Below are 16,285 nucleotides of genomic sequence, written 5' to 3'. Positions count from 1 at the left end.
ATTCTTTTTAATGGTAAGTAATATTCCACTAGGGCCTCCTAGGTGCCACAGTGGTGAAGCATCTGCCTGCCAATCCCTCGGTCAGGAAGGTTCAATCCCTCGGTCAGGAAGGTTCAATCCCTCGGTCAGGAAGATCCCTTGGAAGAGGAAATGGCAACACACTCCAGTATTCTTGCCTGGAATATCCCATGGACAGAGGAGTCTGGCAGGCTACAGTCCATGGGGTTGCAAAGAGCCAGACACAGCTGAGTGACTAAGCACACACATATACACAGTGTTCCACTGCACACAGGCGTTTTCTTTATCCATACATCTGCTGATGGGCATCTAGGCTGCTTTCATGCCTTGGCTATTGTAAATAGTGCTGCTTATGAACAGAGGGGTGCATGAATCTTTTCAAATCAGAGTTTTGTCTGGTATATGCCCAGGAATGGGAATGCTGGATCATATGACAATTCCATTTTTAGGTTTCTGAGGAACCTCCATACTGTTTTCATAGTGGCTTCAGCCCATATTGTGGGTGTTTATTTTTGACAGCCACAAGAGAGGGACTACACCAGTGCAAAAGATCTGAAAGACAGCTGAAACCCCATTTTTCCATGTAAAACCAACCATTCTAGTTCCTAGTTATCAGAGCTTGAATGATCTCTTCTTAGGTATTACTTTCCACAGTGCTTACGGATGCTGCTTATACTGTAAATTGTACAGTACTCTCAAAGTACTGTTGCTTGTACTCTCAAATTATGCTGGGACTTCTTAGATGGTAAATACTATGATCTAGTATTACCCATCAGGCCTAGCACAAGATCTTACAAGATATTAAGAATTCCATGAATAACTCCATAAAAGTCTATTCACAAACTCTTGCTACCAAAATTGACCTGTGTGTAACCCCCGCCCCCTCTAATGTGGTTTCCACCATTTCAGTAAATAATGGCTAAATAGGGTTTCTTCCCATGCCCTTACTGCAGCCAAAACATTATTAAACACTAGTGTATATTCTTGAGTGTTCACATGTACAATAGTGATCTTATTCCTCTCCTTCCACTGTAGTTCCCATCAACTCCATATAGTCAAAAATTGGTGAAGTTCCCCCAAACACATCAAAGTGTTTAGCGGCAATGGCCAGGAGTCGACTATACAGAAGAGAAACTCAAATATTTGACTATGAAGAAATAAAAGTCTGTCCACTGAGATTTAAACAGGGCTTACGGAGGTGGGAACAGATATAAATAATAGTGGATATGGCAGAGGGGGTTGTGCAGGCAGAACAAACACGAAGATATAGGCAAGTATTTTGAAAAAATTCAAAGGGTAACAATGATAAAACAAATTATATTAATTTCACCAACTAGTAAAGTTCTGAGTATACAGTATATCAAGTACTTGTTAAATAAGAACTTCAAGATCAGGATAAACACAGTTATGATGGGAAGGGAAGGATAATGAAAACACAGAAAATGAAATGTGTGTGAAAAGAAAATCACTTTTTGAAATACCCAAAGAAAACTGACACGACGCCACAGGATCACTTACTCACACAAGGAAGCTTTCCAACGGTATATACCGCAGAACATAATCAACTCGTAAGTTATGGTTCGACTGCTCTAATCAAGGCAAAGTAAGATGAATAAGAGAAATAAGAGCAGAGGACAAAGTTCTGTGGATAGAAAGAACCACAAGGCAGAATAAGCCCTTCAGGAACAGAAAACCGCAAACGTCTGACACAGTATTTCCAATGAACATCCTACAAAATGAAAATAATAAATATCCAAAAACATGTAGGAGTTGAGGGGTCCAGCCAACAGCAGGTAGAGAATCTGCCTCAAGCACTGTTACAAAAAAAGATGTTATGTATTAGCTGTATACATGACAACTGATATGGAAAAGGTGGCAGAGCTGAGGCCTGTTTTATTTCTGACAAACAATAATTGTGTTGCCCCAGTGTAGTATGCCTAAGAGGTAGATTATTTAGCAGAAAGACAACACGATCTGGCTGCTACATATTGCTAAACAGCCAGCCAAATGTAAGCTCTAGAAGCAAGTCAGAATTAAGGGAAACCACGTAAACATGCTGTTTGTGTGATTAGGGATCCAAAACCAGCATCCAGAGGGACCACAGAGTAAATATAGTTCAGATTACATAATCATACCCTATCATAGAAAGCTCAGAAACCAAGAAATTTAAGACTAGTTATGTAAAATGTCAGCTTGATCCAATCAGGAGCAGACGAGCGTGAAACTTGGCCACATCCAGTGAGAGATCTGTTAATCCCATAGCACAGTTACTGGCACAGGAATAGACAAGACAGATCAATAGAACAAAACAAAGGTCAAGACTAGACAAAGTTTCTTTTAATGTATGATAAAGCAGGCATTTCAAATCATTGGTAAAAGAGAGTTGGTAAAGCTAGCTATTTGGAAAAAATAAAAAGCTGGATTCCTAACTTCCTTCCTACCACTCCCCCACTCCAAACTAAATTCCACATAGACCAAAGATTGAAACACAAAAAGTTAAGCCACAAAAACCATAGAAGTGTGAGTGAATATTTTTACAAACTTAGAATGAGAAGGCCATTTCAAAAATGATGCAAAAGCCAGAACCCTTAATATATCAATTACTTTGACTATATAAAAAATTAATAGCAAAATATTGGACATAAAGTTGAAACAAAACTGGAAAAACTATCTGCAACACAACAAAGGGTTAATATACAAAGTGTTCAGGTCAATAAGAAAAAGACAAAGGCCTCAACAGAAAATAGGTAAAAGACACAAGCACGCAATTCACAAACGGACACAGAAATGACCGATAACCTTTGAAAAGTTATTCAATCTCACTAGTAATCAAAGAAGAAGAATGCGATAACATTTTCCCCCTTTTGGAAAAGCTTGACAATAGGCATCCAGGGAGAGGTGGAGACCAGAGCGCCTGTGTATACTGTGGGTGGGAGTGGAGTATACAAACGGCTGTTAACTTTTCTGGAGAGCTATTTGGTGATGTGAATCAACTGAAAATGTCCCAGCCACATGACTCAAGCAACCCCACTCAGGAATTTATCATCGGGCTAATTACACATCTTCACAGGGGACGTTACACACCTGCACGTTCACTAAATCCTGCAGGCCATCTACTGTGTTGAACGCCTTACACACATTATCATTTAATCCACGTAACAACCCCATATTACTTTATCTGTATATTCTAGATGACAAACTGACGCTTTGTTAAGTAAGTTATCTCAGGCAATAAAACAATATACCAGGTGTCACTGAAAATGTTCAGGTATTTACCGACTTTGAAAGGTTCAAAACATGTTGAGTAAAAAGCAGATTTACAGAATAGGTAAAATTGTGTGTTTATGGTTAAAAACAAATTCTTCTAAATATTAACAGAAAGTACCTTTTATTGGTAGAATTTATGGTGATGTTTCTTCCTTATAGTTTTTGCCGAGTGACTGGATTACTCTCCACCTCATCATCTGTTGAAAGGACTGTGATGTTCAGTGTCCCAGGTGGCACTGATAGCCATATACTGACCCCAGCAGGGGAGCTCTGGGTAGAAGGGCATTTACAACCAAGTTGGCTTCCAGGGACTCATTATGTTACAAAGTAGGTGACAGCTTTCTGAAATACATTCGCCTTGACAGTGGATAATGCAAGACTCATCCAGACATTTAACGCCCACCATTTAAAAGCCTGAGGTTCACACACTTAAGAGACCATGAATGAACACAAATGTCCGTTTCCATGCTCATCTGGCTCATCCCTAGTTCCATATTGGTCTTCCCTGGTGGCTCAGTGGTAAAGAATCTGCCTGCAATACAGGAGATCTGGGTTCAATCCCTGGGTTGGGGAGATCCCCTGGAGGAGGGCATGGCAACCCATTCCAGTACTCTTGCCTGGAGAATTTCCATGGACAGAGGAGCCTGGCGGGCTACAGTCCATGGGATCACAAAGAGTCGGACAAGACTGAGTGACTAAAATTTAAAAAACATTTTTTTTTTCAGTTTCATCTGGAAAAAAAGAAAGGCCACAAAACACAACATTCTTCACAGAAATAACTCTGTCTTCACATCTAATTAAACTAGAAGCCTAATTAAATTACCGTTGCTATGGCTAGGAGAACTCACAGTTGGTCCCAAGAGTCACTGTAGCTTGGGAAAAAAAATATTGGTAATGAGAAATCTCTGTCTATCTTTAGTTATATACCCGATCGAAAGTAAAATACTGAAAGAACTCACACCAACACAACTGAGCCTGGGTCGGTTTCACATGGGGGAATCTGGTTTAAAAGCCACTTGCAGATGACCCAACTGTCTGGCCATCAGGAACAGCCTCTCTGGCAAATAAACAGGGAGTGAATGATGTCACCCTTCACACACATGCCTTCTTTCCACAAAAAATCTGCTTGCCTACCACGTGCCAGACCCTCTTTCGGGCACTGGGGACACAGCAGTGATAAAACACATACTGTGCTCGTGAAGTTTGTACTCTGTGAACACACTTAACAGAAGTCTAAAAATGAAGACTGAACATGCAAGATATTCAACCTACAGAAGATGACCTGTCACTGAAAATAAAACTGCAAAAGAGTGTTAAAACCTGGTCTAGTAACTAGCTGGTTGGGAAAGTAGGCACAACTCATTTTCTCTCTTGGGAATCTATTATAATTCCTCAGGAATAAAACTGTATTATGCTCCTTTGCTCACTGGAATAATGAGAGTCAAATGAAGTAACAAGGCACTGGTGACTCCATAAAGGCTGAGAGTTGACGGTTCAGGCTTCCAAACCCAACCAGGAAACACAGGGATAGACAGGACATACTGATGTGTAAGAGAGGTCTGGGACAAACCCAGGCAAAGCTCCTGCGGGCAGAAGAAAACCTTAACAGAATACAGTTCTATTAAACAAGGCACTGCTAGGATCACACAACATGAGCCAAAAATAAGATCACAAATGTTCCAGTTCTCCTGGAGACTATCCTTAGAAATAAAAGAGCTAAACATAAAACAGCATACAAGCTTGCAAACCTATTCAATTATTCAGTTTCCTGTGAGGCCAGATGATACAGAGAAAGCACTGACTTAATACCTGGTCAACTGGAATTTTATTTCTGGCTCTGCCAATACCTCTGTGAATCTGAGCAGTGCAACCTAACTTCACCACCACGGTGACGAAGCTGGAACAACAACATTTCTAATTCTTGTAAGCATTAATATTCTATGACTCATCGATAATTTCACAACTCACTTTGCTTTTCCACTGCTCTGTCTTCGTTTGGGAAAAAAAAAATCAGCTCCTTGTTCCACAATAGTCTAGTGTCAACAAGAAAGGGCAACAATAATCCCTTATCTAGAAAACTCAACAACCTGGGCACTCACTGAAAGGAAGCAAGGGAACGAGATCTCTGACGCCCCTGTCCATGCAATAAAAACCTAAGGACTTGGCCACTAAGAGAAGCCTGCAGACCATCACACTAAATCAGCTTGCTAAACCTGTTAGACTGTCTAAAATTAGTAATCTGTTTTCTTAGTTTACAGAAGTAAAATTAAGCTAAGTAAAAATTTTTAGTTTATAGAAGTTAAATTTGGGGGACAGTGTTTCTAGAGACAGAAACAGCAGTGAGAAGGAACAGGATCTTGAAAGGGGACTATCATTTTTATAGGAAAAAAAAAGTAAACTTCAGCAAGGCAAACCATTTCACTAAGCTTATAACTCTGGGCCATTCGAAATGGGTGAAAATAGCCCCGCAAATCTCAACAGACCTTGAGGGTATTAATGCCACACCACGTTAAAATAATGTGAGTCGTGGTACAGCCTAATTTAATCTCCTTAATGATCTAAGATCCTACAGTTGACTAAGGAGGCAGAGAAGTATTTTAGAAAGATATCCATTAAAAAACAAACAACAAAAACTTTGGCACTTAAAAGGGTAGGCATAGTTATTGAAAAATTCATTTTCATGGGATAATTCATTTCTATTCATGCCTAATAAAATCAGTTAAATTTCAAAACTCTTAGGATTTAATTACTACATCTTAGTCTGATTTCAAAGAAAAGAAAGTGATGAAAGGGTCTGCACCAGTTGCCAGCTAGCTGAATCATAGCTTACGGTTCCTGACAGGGTGTGGAGGCCAGCCCCTGACTCTCTCTGCGACAGTCACACGGGCCTTCCTCCAGACTTTTGGAGGCATTATGCTCTTTTTTAGCCCCACATCTGTGAACATGTTGTTCTCTCTGCCTGGGACACTCCTACAGGAAAAATTCTATTCATCTTTAAGCACCAGCTTAAATAATTTCTCAGGAGCTCTATCAGTTGCTTTTTTCCTTCTTGGTACTTACTGTATTTATAACTACATATTTGTTTAATGTCTATTTTGTCTGCTGTTCCATAAAGGCAGGGATCTTGTCTGTTGTGTTCTGTATCAGTTCCCAGGACTCAGTACAAGGCCTAACATGTGGTAGGTGCTCAATAAAAAGCGGCTGAATTAAAGAATAATAATAATATTGACCTTTATTGAGCACTCATGATCTATAAAGCATTACTGCTACTTTATAGATGAAGGAAGAAAAGAGAGGCTAAGTAATTTGCCCAAAGTTACATACCTGACAAAGTTACATACCTGGATGAGCCAGATGAGCGTGGAAATGGACAGAGCAAGAATGCAAGCGTCTGTCTGATTCCAGACTAAGCATTTGCTGACTACTCTTTCTCTAGCACTGTGTGAGGCAAAGAGTTAAGGGGCATGCTTGTACTGTCTTTAAGAAGTCTATAATCTGGAGAATACCATGGGATAAATGAAATTGAATGCTATAGTAAAGTGCTCAGTTACAAAGCGCTGTTAAGTGCCATAGGAGAGAACAGAAAACACCAAGCAGAGCTAGAAAGGCAGAGGAGGAACGCCATGAGAACAAAGAAGCAACAGAGCACTCGGCAAGCTAAAGCGACTAGTGAGAAGGCAACTTCAACTAGAGCAGAGAGTTAATGTAGGCCAGGAAGTGGTGCAACACTACTTTAAAGAGATATGCACATAATAAAAAATCATTCAATAATATTTCTCTTCTCCTTCACTAAGCTTTAGGCTTTTAAAAGCATTTATTTTTGCTGTGTGGGTCTTCGTTGCTGTATGGGCTTCCTCTAGTGGCAGCAGGGACTACTCTGGTTGTGGTGCACGGCTTTTCAATGTGGTGGCTTCTCCTATTGCAGAGCGCAGCCTCTAGGGCACGCGGGCTTCAGTAACTGTGACCCCTGGGCTCAGCAGTTGTGGCTCCCAGGCTCTAGAGGACAGGTTCAATAGCTGAGGCACACGGACTTAGCTGCTCTGAGGCATATGGGATCTTTCTGGACCAGAGATTGAACCCATGTTTCCTGCACTGGCAGGCAGGCAGATTTTTTACCACTGAGCCACCAGGGAAGCCCCAAGCTTTAGGTTTATTATGCAGTTTTACACCTATGGCTGATTCATGCTGGTGTATGGCAGAAGCCAAGACAACACTGTAAAGCAATTATCCTCCAATTAAAAATAAATAAAATTTTAAAAACAGACACTTTGGATAGACAGTCTCTCCCTCATCAGACCCAGTTTTTTTTTTTAACTCCAAGTCCAAGAACATAAGTAGAACGTACTCCTTAATCCAGATTTGGTTCTTGTGAGTAACCATACTCATTCTCTTGGAATATTTCAGCTATGAAAAAAATATTTAAGTGCATAGACAAATATCTGAGCATCTAACTAGTAATCCACTAGAAGCTGTGTGAGGATAATCATCACAAAATACCTTTAATAAAGGATGAATACACACCAAATCCTAATTAATCTTCACAAGAATCTTAAGAGGTAGGTATTTATTCTTCACAAGGACCTTAAGGAGGTAGGTATTAGTATATCCATTTTATAGATGAAAAAACTAAGGTTCATTAAGATTCATCTGTCCCTGGTCACCACTAAACTTTGAATCCAGGTCTAACCTGAGGTCACATTCCTTCCTAATCACCTCCTAAAAGGGTTCAAATTAATATTACTTGTTAGTATCACTCATATTAACAAGTTAAATTTTGCTGTAATCATGAAGGTTAAAAAAAAAAAAAGAACACATATGCTTCTTACACTTTTTATATCCATTTTATAGATGAAAAAACTAAGGTTCATTAAGATTCATCTGTCCCTGGTCACCACTAAACTTTGAATCCAGGTCTAACCTGAGGTCACATTCCTTCCTAATCACCTCCTAAAAGGGTTCAAATTAATATTACTTGTTAGTATCACTCATATTAACAAGTTAAATTTTGCTGTAATCATGAAGGTTAAAAAAAAAAAAAGAACACATATGCTTCTTACACTTTTGCCAATCTTGACTCACTCTCATTCTTGCCACCCCCGCCCAAGGCTGTCACTCAACCCTGCCAAGTGATGAAACCAAATACATTTTTGCACCATCTGTCTCCTTTTATGCACATGTTCCTCAGGAGCTGGTATTTACCAGCATCATTTGGCTGACAATTGGGCTCTATGGACACAGAAACAGATTAACAGGCCTACTAAGAAATGACATAAATCCTACATATATGGTAGGATTCAAGGTTTTCAAAATGTTTTCTCTTCAAAGTCTTATGATAATACTCCTATTTTACGTGATGGGGACTTGAGGCTTAGAAAGGCTAATTGAGCTCTGTTGAGGGAACTATGACCTTAAGGAGCAGAGAGGAATTCACAACTACATGACTTACAGCTAGGGTCTATAATCTTGCCTTACCTCTAAAGCAAATGAATTGACTTAAAATATCTCTATGCAACCTTCCAATGCAGTGCCACAGGACATACATGTTCTACACCCAGCTCTTGGCCTGTAAGCAAGTTATTTAGCTTCGTTGGTAAGAGAGCTGACCAGCTAATCAGCCTAACAATCTATGATTCAAACTGTTAAGCACATTATCAGCAAGAGTTCAATTTTATCCTTGTTGACAGATGTTCAGAAAAATCTGTTCACAGTCTTCATTGTCTTCTAGCTCCTGAACGTCTCATCCCTGGGCTCACTTCCCCCTTCAATAAGGTCCAGGAGTCCTGGAGTGTTCCCTGAAACCTTGAGCACTTCAAGGACAAAAGATGATCTGCCTTGCCCTCTGTCCTGCTCCGGGCTGGACATACTCTTCCAAGATCACAAAGAATGGTCGATCTCTGAAAGGATAACTCTTCTTGGCTCTCCATTTCCACCTCTGGTTTATCTAGCTCTAGCCTCCGGTCAACCACTAACTGTTAAAACACTTTACCCAGTAAGTACCATTAGCAGATTCCCTCCCCGTACTTCCTGTCTCTTTCCTTTCCCCTACAATGAGCTATCTTTTTAACTAGTTTTTTCTGGAAACCTTATTCATACTCATCAACTACTTCTTCCCAGCAGAAAGTCTCTGCTGATCATCCCTTGAGCATATCATGGACTTCCCTATCTCCAAGCCTTTACAGGTCTCCCTAAGAATTCCCTCCACACCTTGATTCTCTCTTCACCCATGAGGCCTTTCCAGACTACTGCATTGCAGTCATCATGCCTTCTTCTAAAATTCTTTCAGACTCTCAGCAAACCATCACCCAACAGTTAAATCCTTAAGATGACAACAATACAGATTTTTTTAATGTTTAACTTTTCTTTTGCACAGGCCAGAACTCCAAAAGTGTTTAAGTGAAGGATGCCTACACAACACTTTACTTTTAACAAATATTTTGATAAAACTTCTCATTTGACTCTCCAAATAATCCTGACTCTCTAGTAAAACGAACAAACAACAACAAAACTATAAAGGTCAGAGAAGTGATTATAATCATACAACACAGCTATGAAACAGCAGAGTCAGGATTCAAATCCAGTATTGTGCTTAGTCACTTAGTCGTGTCTGACTGTGACCCCATGGAATGTAGCCTTCCAGGCTCCTCTGTCCATGGGGATTCATTCTCCAGGCAAGAATACTGGAGTGGGTTGCCATGCCCTCCTCCAGGGGATCTTCCCGACTCAGGGACTGAACCCAGGTCTCCCACATTGCAGGCGAATTCTTTACTGTCTGAGCCACGAGGGAAGTCTGGGTATTAAGATTTCTTTTTTGAATTTTGTATATAACATGCTTATGACAGGAATCCCTTTGACAAAGAGCAGGTACCAGATAAACATTTGATCTGAATTATCTGAGAAGTACTAAAGTCGGTTAAAAATTTCCTTCCCAGTTCAATTTCTCTTGGTACTTCAGGGTGATCTTACTGTTGAACTAGATTTGCAAATAGGTTCAACTATAACATTAGCACTTAGATTTTTGGAACATTCAGGTAAAAAGAGCAAAACTCTTAACAAAAGCAAACATGAGAAATACATAAGCCCTAGAAGGAAAAAATATACATTTTCTTCTAATGAAGAAGAAATCTAAATCTAAATCAAGACAATTAATCACATTAAATTTCTAACTAGCACAGGGCCGAGTATATTTATGGGAGGCTGACCATCTCTTTTCAAACACACAAGCAGCCATGACAAAAAGAAAAAAAAAAAAAAAGCCTCATTTTTGGCAGAGTATTATAGGGAAGGAAAATGAAAACAAATTTACTGTTAGGTATCTATTTGGTTTTCTTTTGGACTATCCAAGCTAGTAGCTTTGATTAACATTAGATTTTTTACAATCAACAGGGAACAATAAAGTATTTTTGCCCAAGTAAGAGTTAAATTTCTCATAAATATATGGACAAAAATAAGCCCCTTATCTTTAAGAACACTCCTATTTCACTGAAGCAAGCTCTGGAAGTAGTAACAAATTACCCCAGATGTGAAATCCAGGCCATGTTCAAGTTCAACTGGGAAGCAGAATAGCCACAATTTGCTTCTAAACTTGGAATCAACCAATAAACATTTGTGATCACAACCTCTAGCCTCCTCTTCTTCTATATGAATCACAGAATTTATTAGACATTTTCAATCTAGTCCAAACCTTCTCATGTGAGAAGTTGAGGGCCAGATATTGAAATGCAAAACAGAAAATAAATTACATTCATAGAAAACTTTCTCAGCAAAACACCACGGGCTCTGAATGGAAGCTTCTGTCTTTGCTATGGTTTCCTGAGACTGGGGTTGAGAACAGAGAAGGAAAAATAGCTCCAATCTTAAAAAAAAAAAGAAAGAAAAAACAACCAAAACACCCTCATATGTCCAGCATTCACCTAACAGCCTCTACAAGTATGAAGACGCTATCATGAAGATTCATCCAACCCAGCTAGCTCAAAGCCACATACTATTAACACAGCCTTGACTGTAGTCACCATTACAGTGTCAAGGAAAAAAAAACACCAAAAAGACCTGCCTAGAACAGACTGAAATTGACCAATTTGTCCCTCAAGCCCCATTTCTCCTCGGAACCACCTACACACAGATCAGTGAGGCCATGAAGACAGTGGGAAGAACAAGCTTTTCACCAACTGTTTAAAAAGGAGTATAAGATACAACAGAAACATTGGTTAGAAAAAGATAAAGAGATAATTTAAAAAAAATTTTTTTTTTAGAAATTTACAAATGCAGTATCTGTTTTATAATATTTTTTGAGCCACTGACACACAGCCTTTTGCTAAAACAGCTGTATTTTTAGTTACATGTCAAATCTGATATCTGGTCTACCTTAATTTCTGGTCTAACTTAGCTTCTAATTGTATAAAACATCTGTACTTCATTTCTCCAGTGTCAAGGCACAGTCCACTTTCTGAGAAGAGAGAACTTTGAGGAGTAGGAAGAGGAAATGTGACTCCCCTGATCTGACCACTGCAACTCAGCATTAAGCACTGCCCTCTCTTTGAGGATCACAAGAGAGTAACAGGCCAACTAGGGAAAAGTCGTGGGGCATGGTCTCTGTAGTCACTCACTGAGAACCCAACATTTACTGGCGAGAGTTGATTTGAAATCAGCAGAGTGCAAAAGAGGCTGTTAACTGCTTCTGTGAACCTAACACAAAATATCAGATCCAAACAGCAGGATGAGGAGCCTATTATTATCACCATTACAAAAAGAAAATTGCCAGTAGAAACTGACCAGTGTTTTTAATTTTCTAATTAAAAATCACTATGAGCAAAGCCAAACATTTGAGTCAGCAGAGAACCTACCTAATTGTTACCCTGTATCCCCTTTGAGCCATTTATTCTATGTGGCTAGCTCTCTACCCTCACCTTAATCAAACCTCAGATGATAACTAACTCCTCCCCAGATAAGTATACTTCATCAACTTGGCTGATACTGCTAACTGAAATCCCTGACACAGAAGTCATCTGAACATCTCCTAAGGGTTACAGGTCTCATGGATATACTGTATGGATGCAGAGTCCTCAACAGGATTTTGCTCATTCTGCTCAATCAGGACCAGGAAGGAGAGCCTAGAGAATTCCTATTCCTTCACCTCAAAACGAAAGGATGAAACAGGGCTCAAGAGAAGACTAACTAGAGGGTGAAGGTGGGAGTGCTGGGGGAGGTAGTATAAAGAGACGCGGGGTACTGCAATAAAAGAGGCAGTTAGAAAGTTCCAGGGCAGTTAAAGGCACTGACCTTCAGACTTCTGGGTATGACAAAGATCCACAACAGGCTATGAGCAGTCGCTCCGTAAAGCCTCCAACAGGCACATTCAGTCCTGTCAGCCTGGACTCAGTCCTGCCAGCGCCAGCAAACAAACACACACATTCTTCTCAGAACTGACACCCCATGCAACAGGGCCTCACTACAGGGCCTGTTTTATTTAAGAAACCAGATGCTTTGATGTTGGGGTAGAAGTTGTGAAGTTACATGTAAAGAAACAGTTAATGACAGGAACAGAAGGACAGAGAATGAACCACAGTTCCTGGCTTTATTAATCCTAAGTGTTAAAAGTTTTAAAGAAACTGTCAAATGCTCTGAACTCAGGAATGAGAAGTAAGGAAATTATGTCAGCCACCGCCATAACTCTGGCCAAGGCATTTCATCTGTTTCTTTAAGACAGAGTTTCAGGCCTAACCTCCAAGGGGTGCTTATAGTAGGAATGTTTTGAAGCAATCCAACTTAGCAACCAACATTAATAAAATATTCTAGGCTTGCTCAACTTTTCTCTTGCACAAAGGTTATACATGTCATGAACACTCTAAGCATTTAAAGGAAAGAATCAGTTAAAAGTGTGTCATGAAAAGAGTTTGGGGTCAAAGGCAAAAGGAAAGTTATTTATTGAGTCTAAGAAGAAAAGCATTTATAAATACACACACACACTTAGTTGCTGGATTTCATGACTGAAGAGACCAAGTCTATATAGGTCATTACCGCACAAGGTCTTCTAAAACTTGAAGAATATAAAAGCACTCTCATGCTTTAGTTCTACTTTGCCTTCTAAAGATTAAACCCCAGCATAGTCTCACAAAGCTAAATAGGCCACAGGAACAGGTCTAGGAGATATGCTAAAAACTTTGAGGCTTTTCATTCTCCAGTTTGAATTATCTCTTCTTTGTATCTTGGCACCTCTAATATCTAACACATCTTGGACAGTGGAAGATATTTACCTACATTGATTATATGAAGGAGGCTTGACATGAACAGAAGAACCACAAGAAGAGAACCAGGAACTTTTGATTCTTCTTAGGAACTGAACCCTGTTATCTTACGAAAAACTACTCTAAATGGCACTTTCTCAGTTGTACAAAGTATACAATATTTCTAATAGAAAGTTAGAAAGTTGTTCAGTCATGCTGATACATTTATTTCACACTGTCTCTAAAGGTTCTCACAACACTAGATTTCTTCAACAAACTTCAGGATGATTCATTATGACTTAAAACTATAGAACTGCAAAGCAGAAGAGACCACTACATAACAATTCTTGGTTAAGGTGGCTGCACAGCTAAGAACTGCTTTATTCAACTGTTTCTAAGGTGATTATTATTAACAGTGGCTCCACTTACATATACATGCTATAAAAAAGATGGGATCTCTGAAGAAACTGTAGACGATTAAGAAATGCACAAATAGTTCTCTTAAATAAGGTCACTGAAAAGAAGACTTAAAAAGGAAATTTTTTTAAAACATCACTGGAAAGAGTAACTAAATAAAATGAAAGAAAGGGGGAATAAAAAAAAAAATATATATATATATACACACCTCAAACAATGAGATTTCAGATCTGCTCTTGATAGATCTGGCCTAAGCACCTCCTGAGCCAGCTTTTTTTCAACCTCTTGCTTTAGAAACCAATATATTACAAATGACATATCTATTCAAACCAACCAGGGAAGACTCTGACTAAAGGAATAAATCCAGGAGCAGCAGCAGGTCCTAAAGGTAGGTCAATCAGCAAGAGAAGAATCCAAATATGGAGTAAGAATGCTGTGTCTGGAGTAAGAATGTTGTGTCTGGCTGGCTCAAGGAAGGAAGTGGTCCCGTTATAAATTAGGCATTGGTGTTGTAAAGCCTTTCTCCACTCCCCACTGTGAGATGGAAGTCTATAATATTTTTTCTTTTCCTTGTCAAACAGGAAGACTTCCCAGTTCCCATTCTGCCCTGTCCCACAGGTCAGCATTAGCTTGGCCACCTTTTTACAGCTGTTGTTTGGACTGTATTTACCAAGTTTTCCCTGACTGCTTGTGCTTTGGTTGCAATTGCCCTGGGTCCCCAGAACAAAGAATTCTGCACAGATAACTAGTCCAGGCAGAGGAAGAAAGATCAAGGGGAGACTGAAGCTGGCCTGGTACAGAATGTGGTTCTACAAAGACACGTGCAGTCACCCACTCACCTCTGTCCCCCCACTGCAACTCTCTCTGAAAGAGGAAGAGATATAACGGAGAAAACGCACTGAACTGAAAAGACACTATGCAACAAATACATCGTTAGTTCTAGAAAAAACACGAGGAAGATGCCCAGGTTACACTAGAGCAAGGAGCCGGGACACTGACTACTGTCAATCCAGCAGTGTGCAAAGGTTGAGCCGCTTATCCCCAGAGACAGAACTGCCACAATTTCTAAAGTTTTCGCCTAAGACCTGGCTCAAAGGAGAATCTCTGCAGTGTTTCTTCACCGTCGAAAACCGTTGTTACAACATTATCGAGACATCCTGGTTACAGTCCAATACCAAGACAGAAGACCAAATTGAAGGCGTAAGACAGATCACACACTGTAATCCCACAGACAACCTTGTTCCTTTAGCTATTAAAACACACACAGGAACCTGATTACTGCTTTGGTACTTCTGAACACCAGCGACCGACCCTGGAAGTACTGACCCCACGAAGACACACCTTTGCTTCCGCGCAGCCCCAACTTCTCCAACCACTTAAGAGGTAATTAACTCCTGCAGCTTTCTCGTGGGGGATAGCGTTACTCGATCCTAATTATTCATACAGACGCAAAACAACAACGCTCGACAAATTTTGACAACTTAAATAAAAAAAAAATGCTGTGAAAGTCTAAGCCGGCCTTCCCTGTGACGAAACAGCCGCTTCCAGGGCCGCGACAACCGAGGGTCGCTCGCTCGGCCCGACTCGGCCCTCCTGCCGCCGCAGTTTCGGGGCCGCGGCCCGGGGAGCACGGGCGCCGCGCGGCCGGGGTCTCTTCCTCGGGGACGCGAGGCGCGCGGACAGAGAAAGAGCGGCCGGTTGCGCGGGCCTGGCGGGCGGGCCTCTGGGGGTACGAGGGTCGGCACCTCGCAGTCCGGGAGGTGGCCGGACCTGGCGCCCGCTCACCTGGTGTGTGTTGTTAGCCAGCCTGCTAACGAAGTCCTGGACCCCGCCGCAGTCTTCGTCCTCGCCGGGCGCGCTGCGGCGCCAACGGCCGCCGCGGGCAGCCGGGCCCCCGGGCGCGGCCGCGCGCAGCCCCCAGCTTACCCCGACGGGGCCGGACCAGCGCGACAGCGGCGCAGCGGGCGGCGGCGGCGCGTCCAGCCGGTCCTGGCCGAGGGTCGCCGGCGGCAGCAGCTGGAAGAGGAACAGGAGAAGGCCGAGGCCGTGGGGCCAGCGCGAGAGGGTGGCCGCAGCTCCCCCGGGCCGCTCCATCGCCGCCGAATGCCTACGCCGCGGACACCTGCAGCCGGGCGCTCCCGCCCACCCCCGCAGGCGCCGCGCCACACCCCCGAGCCCGAGCCCGGCGCTCCTTGGATACGCCGAGCCGGGCCTCTCCGCACCCATAGGCTGGCCGCTTGTCCTTCTTCCCCGGCCCTCTGCTCATTGGCTCGCGTCGCCTCCGGCTTCGGGGGTCCTGGATTCGGATGCCAAGATGCGGGACTGATTGGCTGGAACGTGGCAAGAGACGGTTGAGGTCATCC

The 16,285-nt window shown here is 41.6% G+C and overlaps 1 protein-coding gene across 1 annotated transcript in view; it reads right to left on the bottom strand.

Moving 5' to 3' along the window:
* The window catches only part of SORT1 (sortilin 1), a 63,363-nt gene extending 47,347 nt beyond the window's left edge, over window positions 1-16,016 (bottom strand). The window contains exon 1 of the mRNA XM_068964414.1: window positions 15,708-16,016. Coding sequence (XP_068820515.1) covers window positions 15,708-16,016 — 309 coding nt within the window. The remainder of the gene's footprint in view (window positions 1-15,707) is intronic.
* Between the last annotated feature and the right edge of the window lie 269 nt (window positions 16,017-16,285).

Source organism: Capricornis sumatraensis, chromosome 2 (assembly GCF_032405125.1).
Source record: "Capricornis sumatraensis isolate serow.1 chromosome 2, serow.2, whole genome shotgun sequence".
NCBI lineage: Eukaryota > Metazoa > Chordata > Mammalia > Artiodactyla > Bovidae > Capricornis > Capricornis sumatraensis.
The sequence above is the reverse complement of the archived record's forward strand: the minus strand, read 5'-3'. Positions and strand labels throughout refer to the sequence as shown.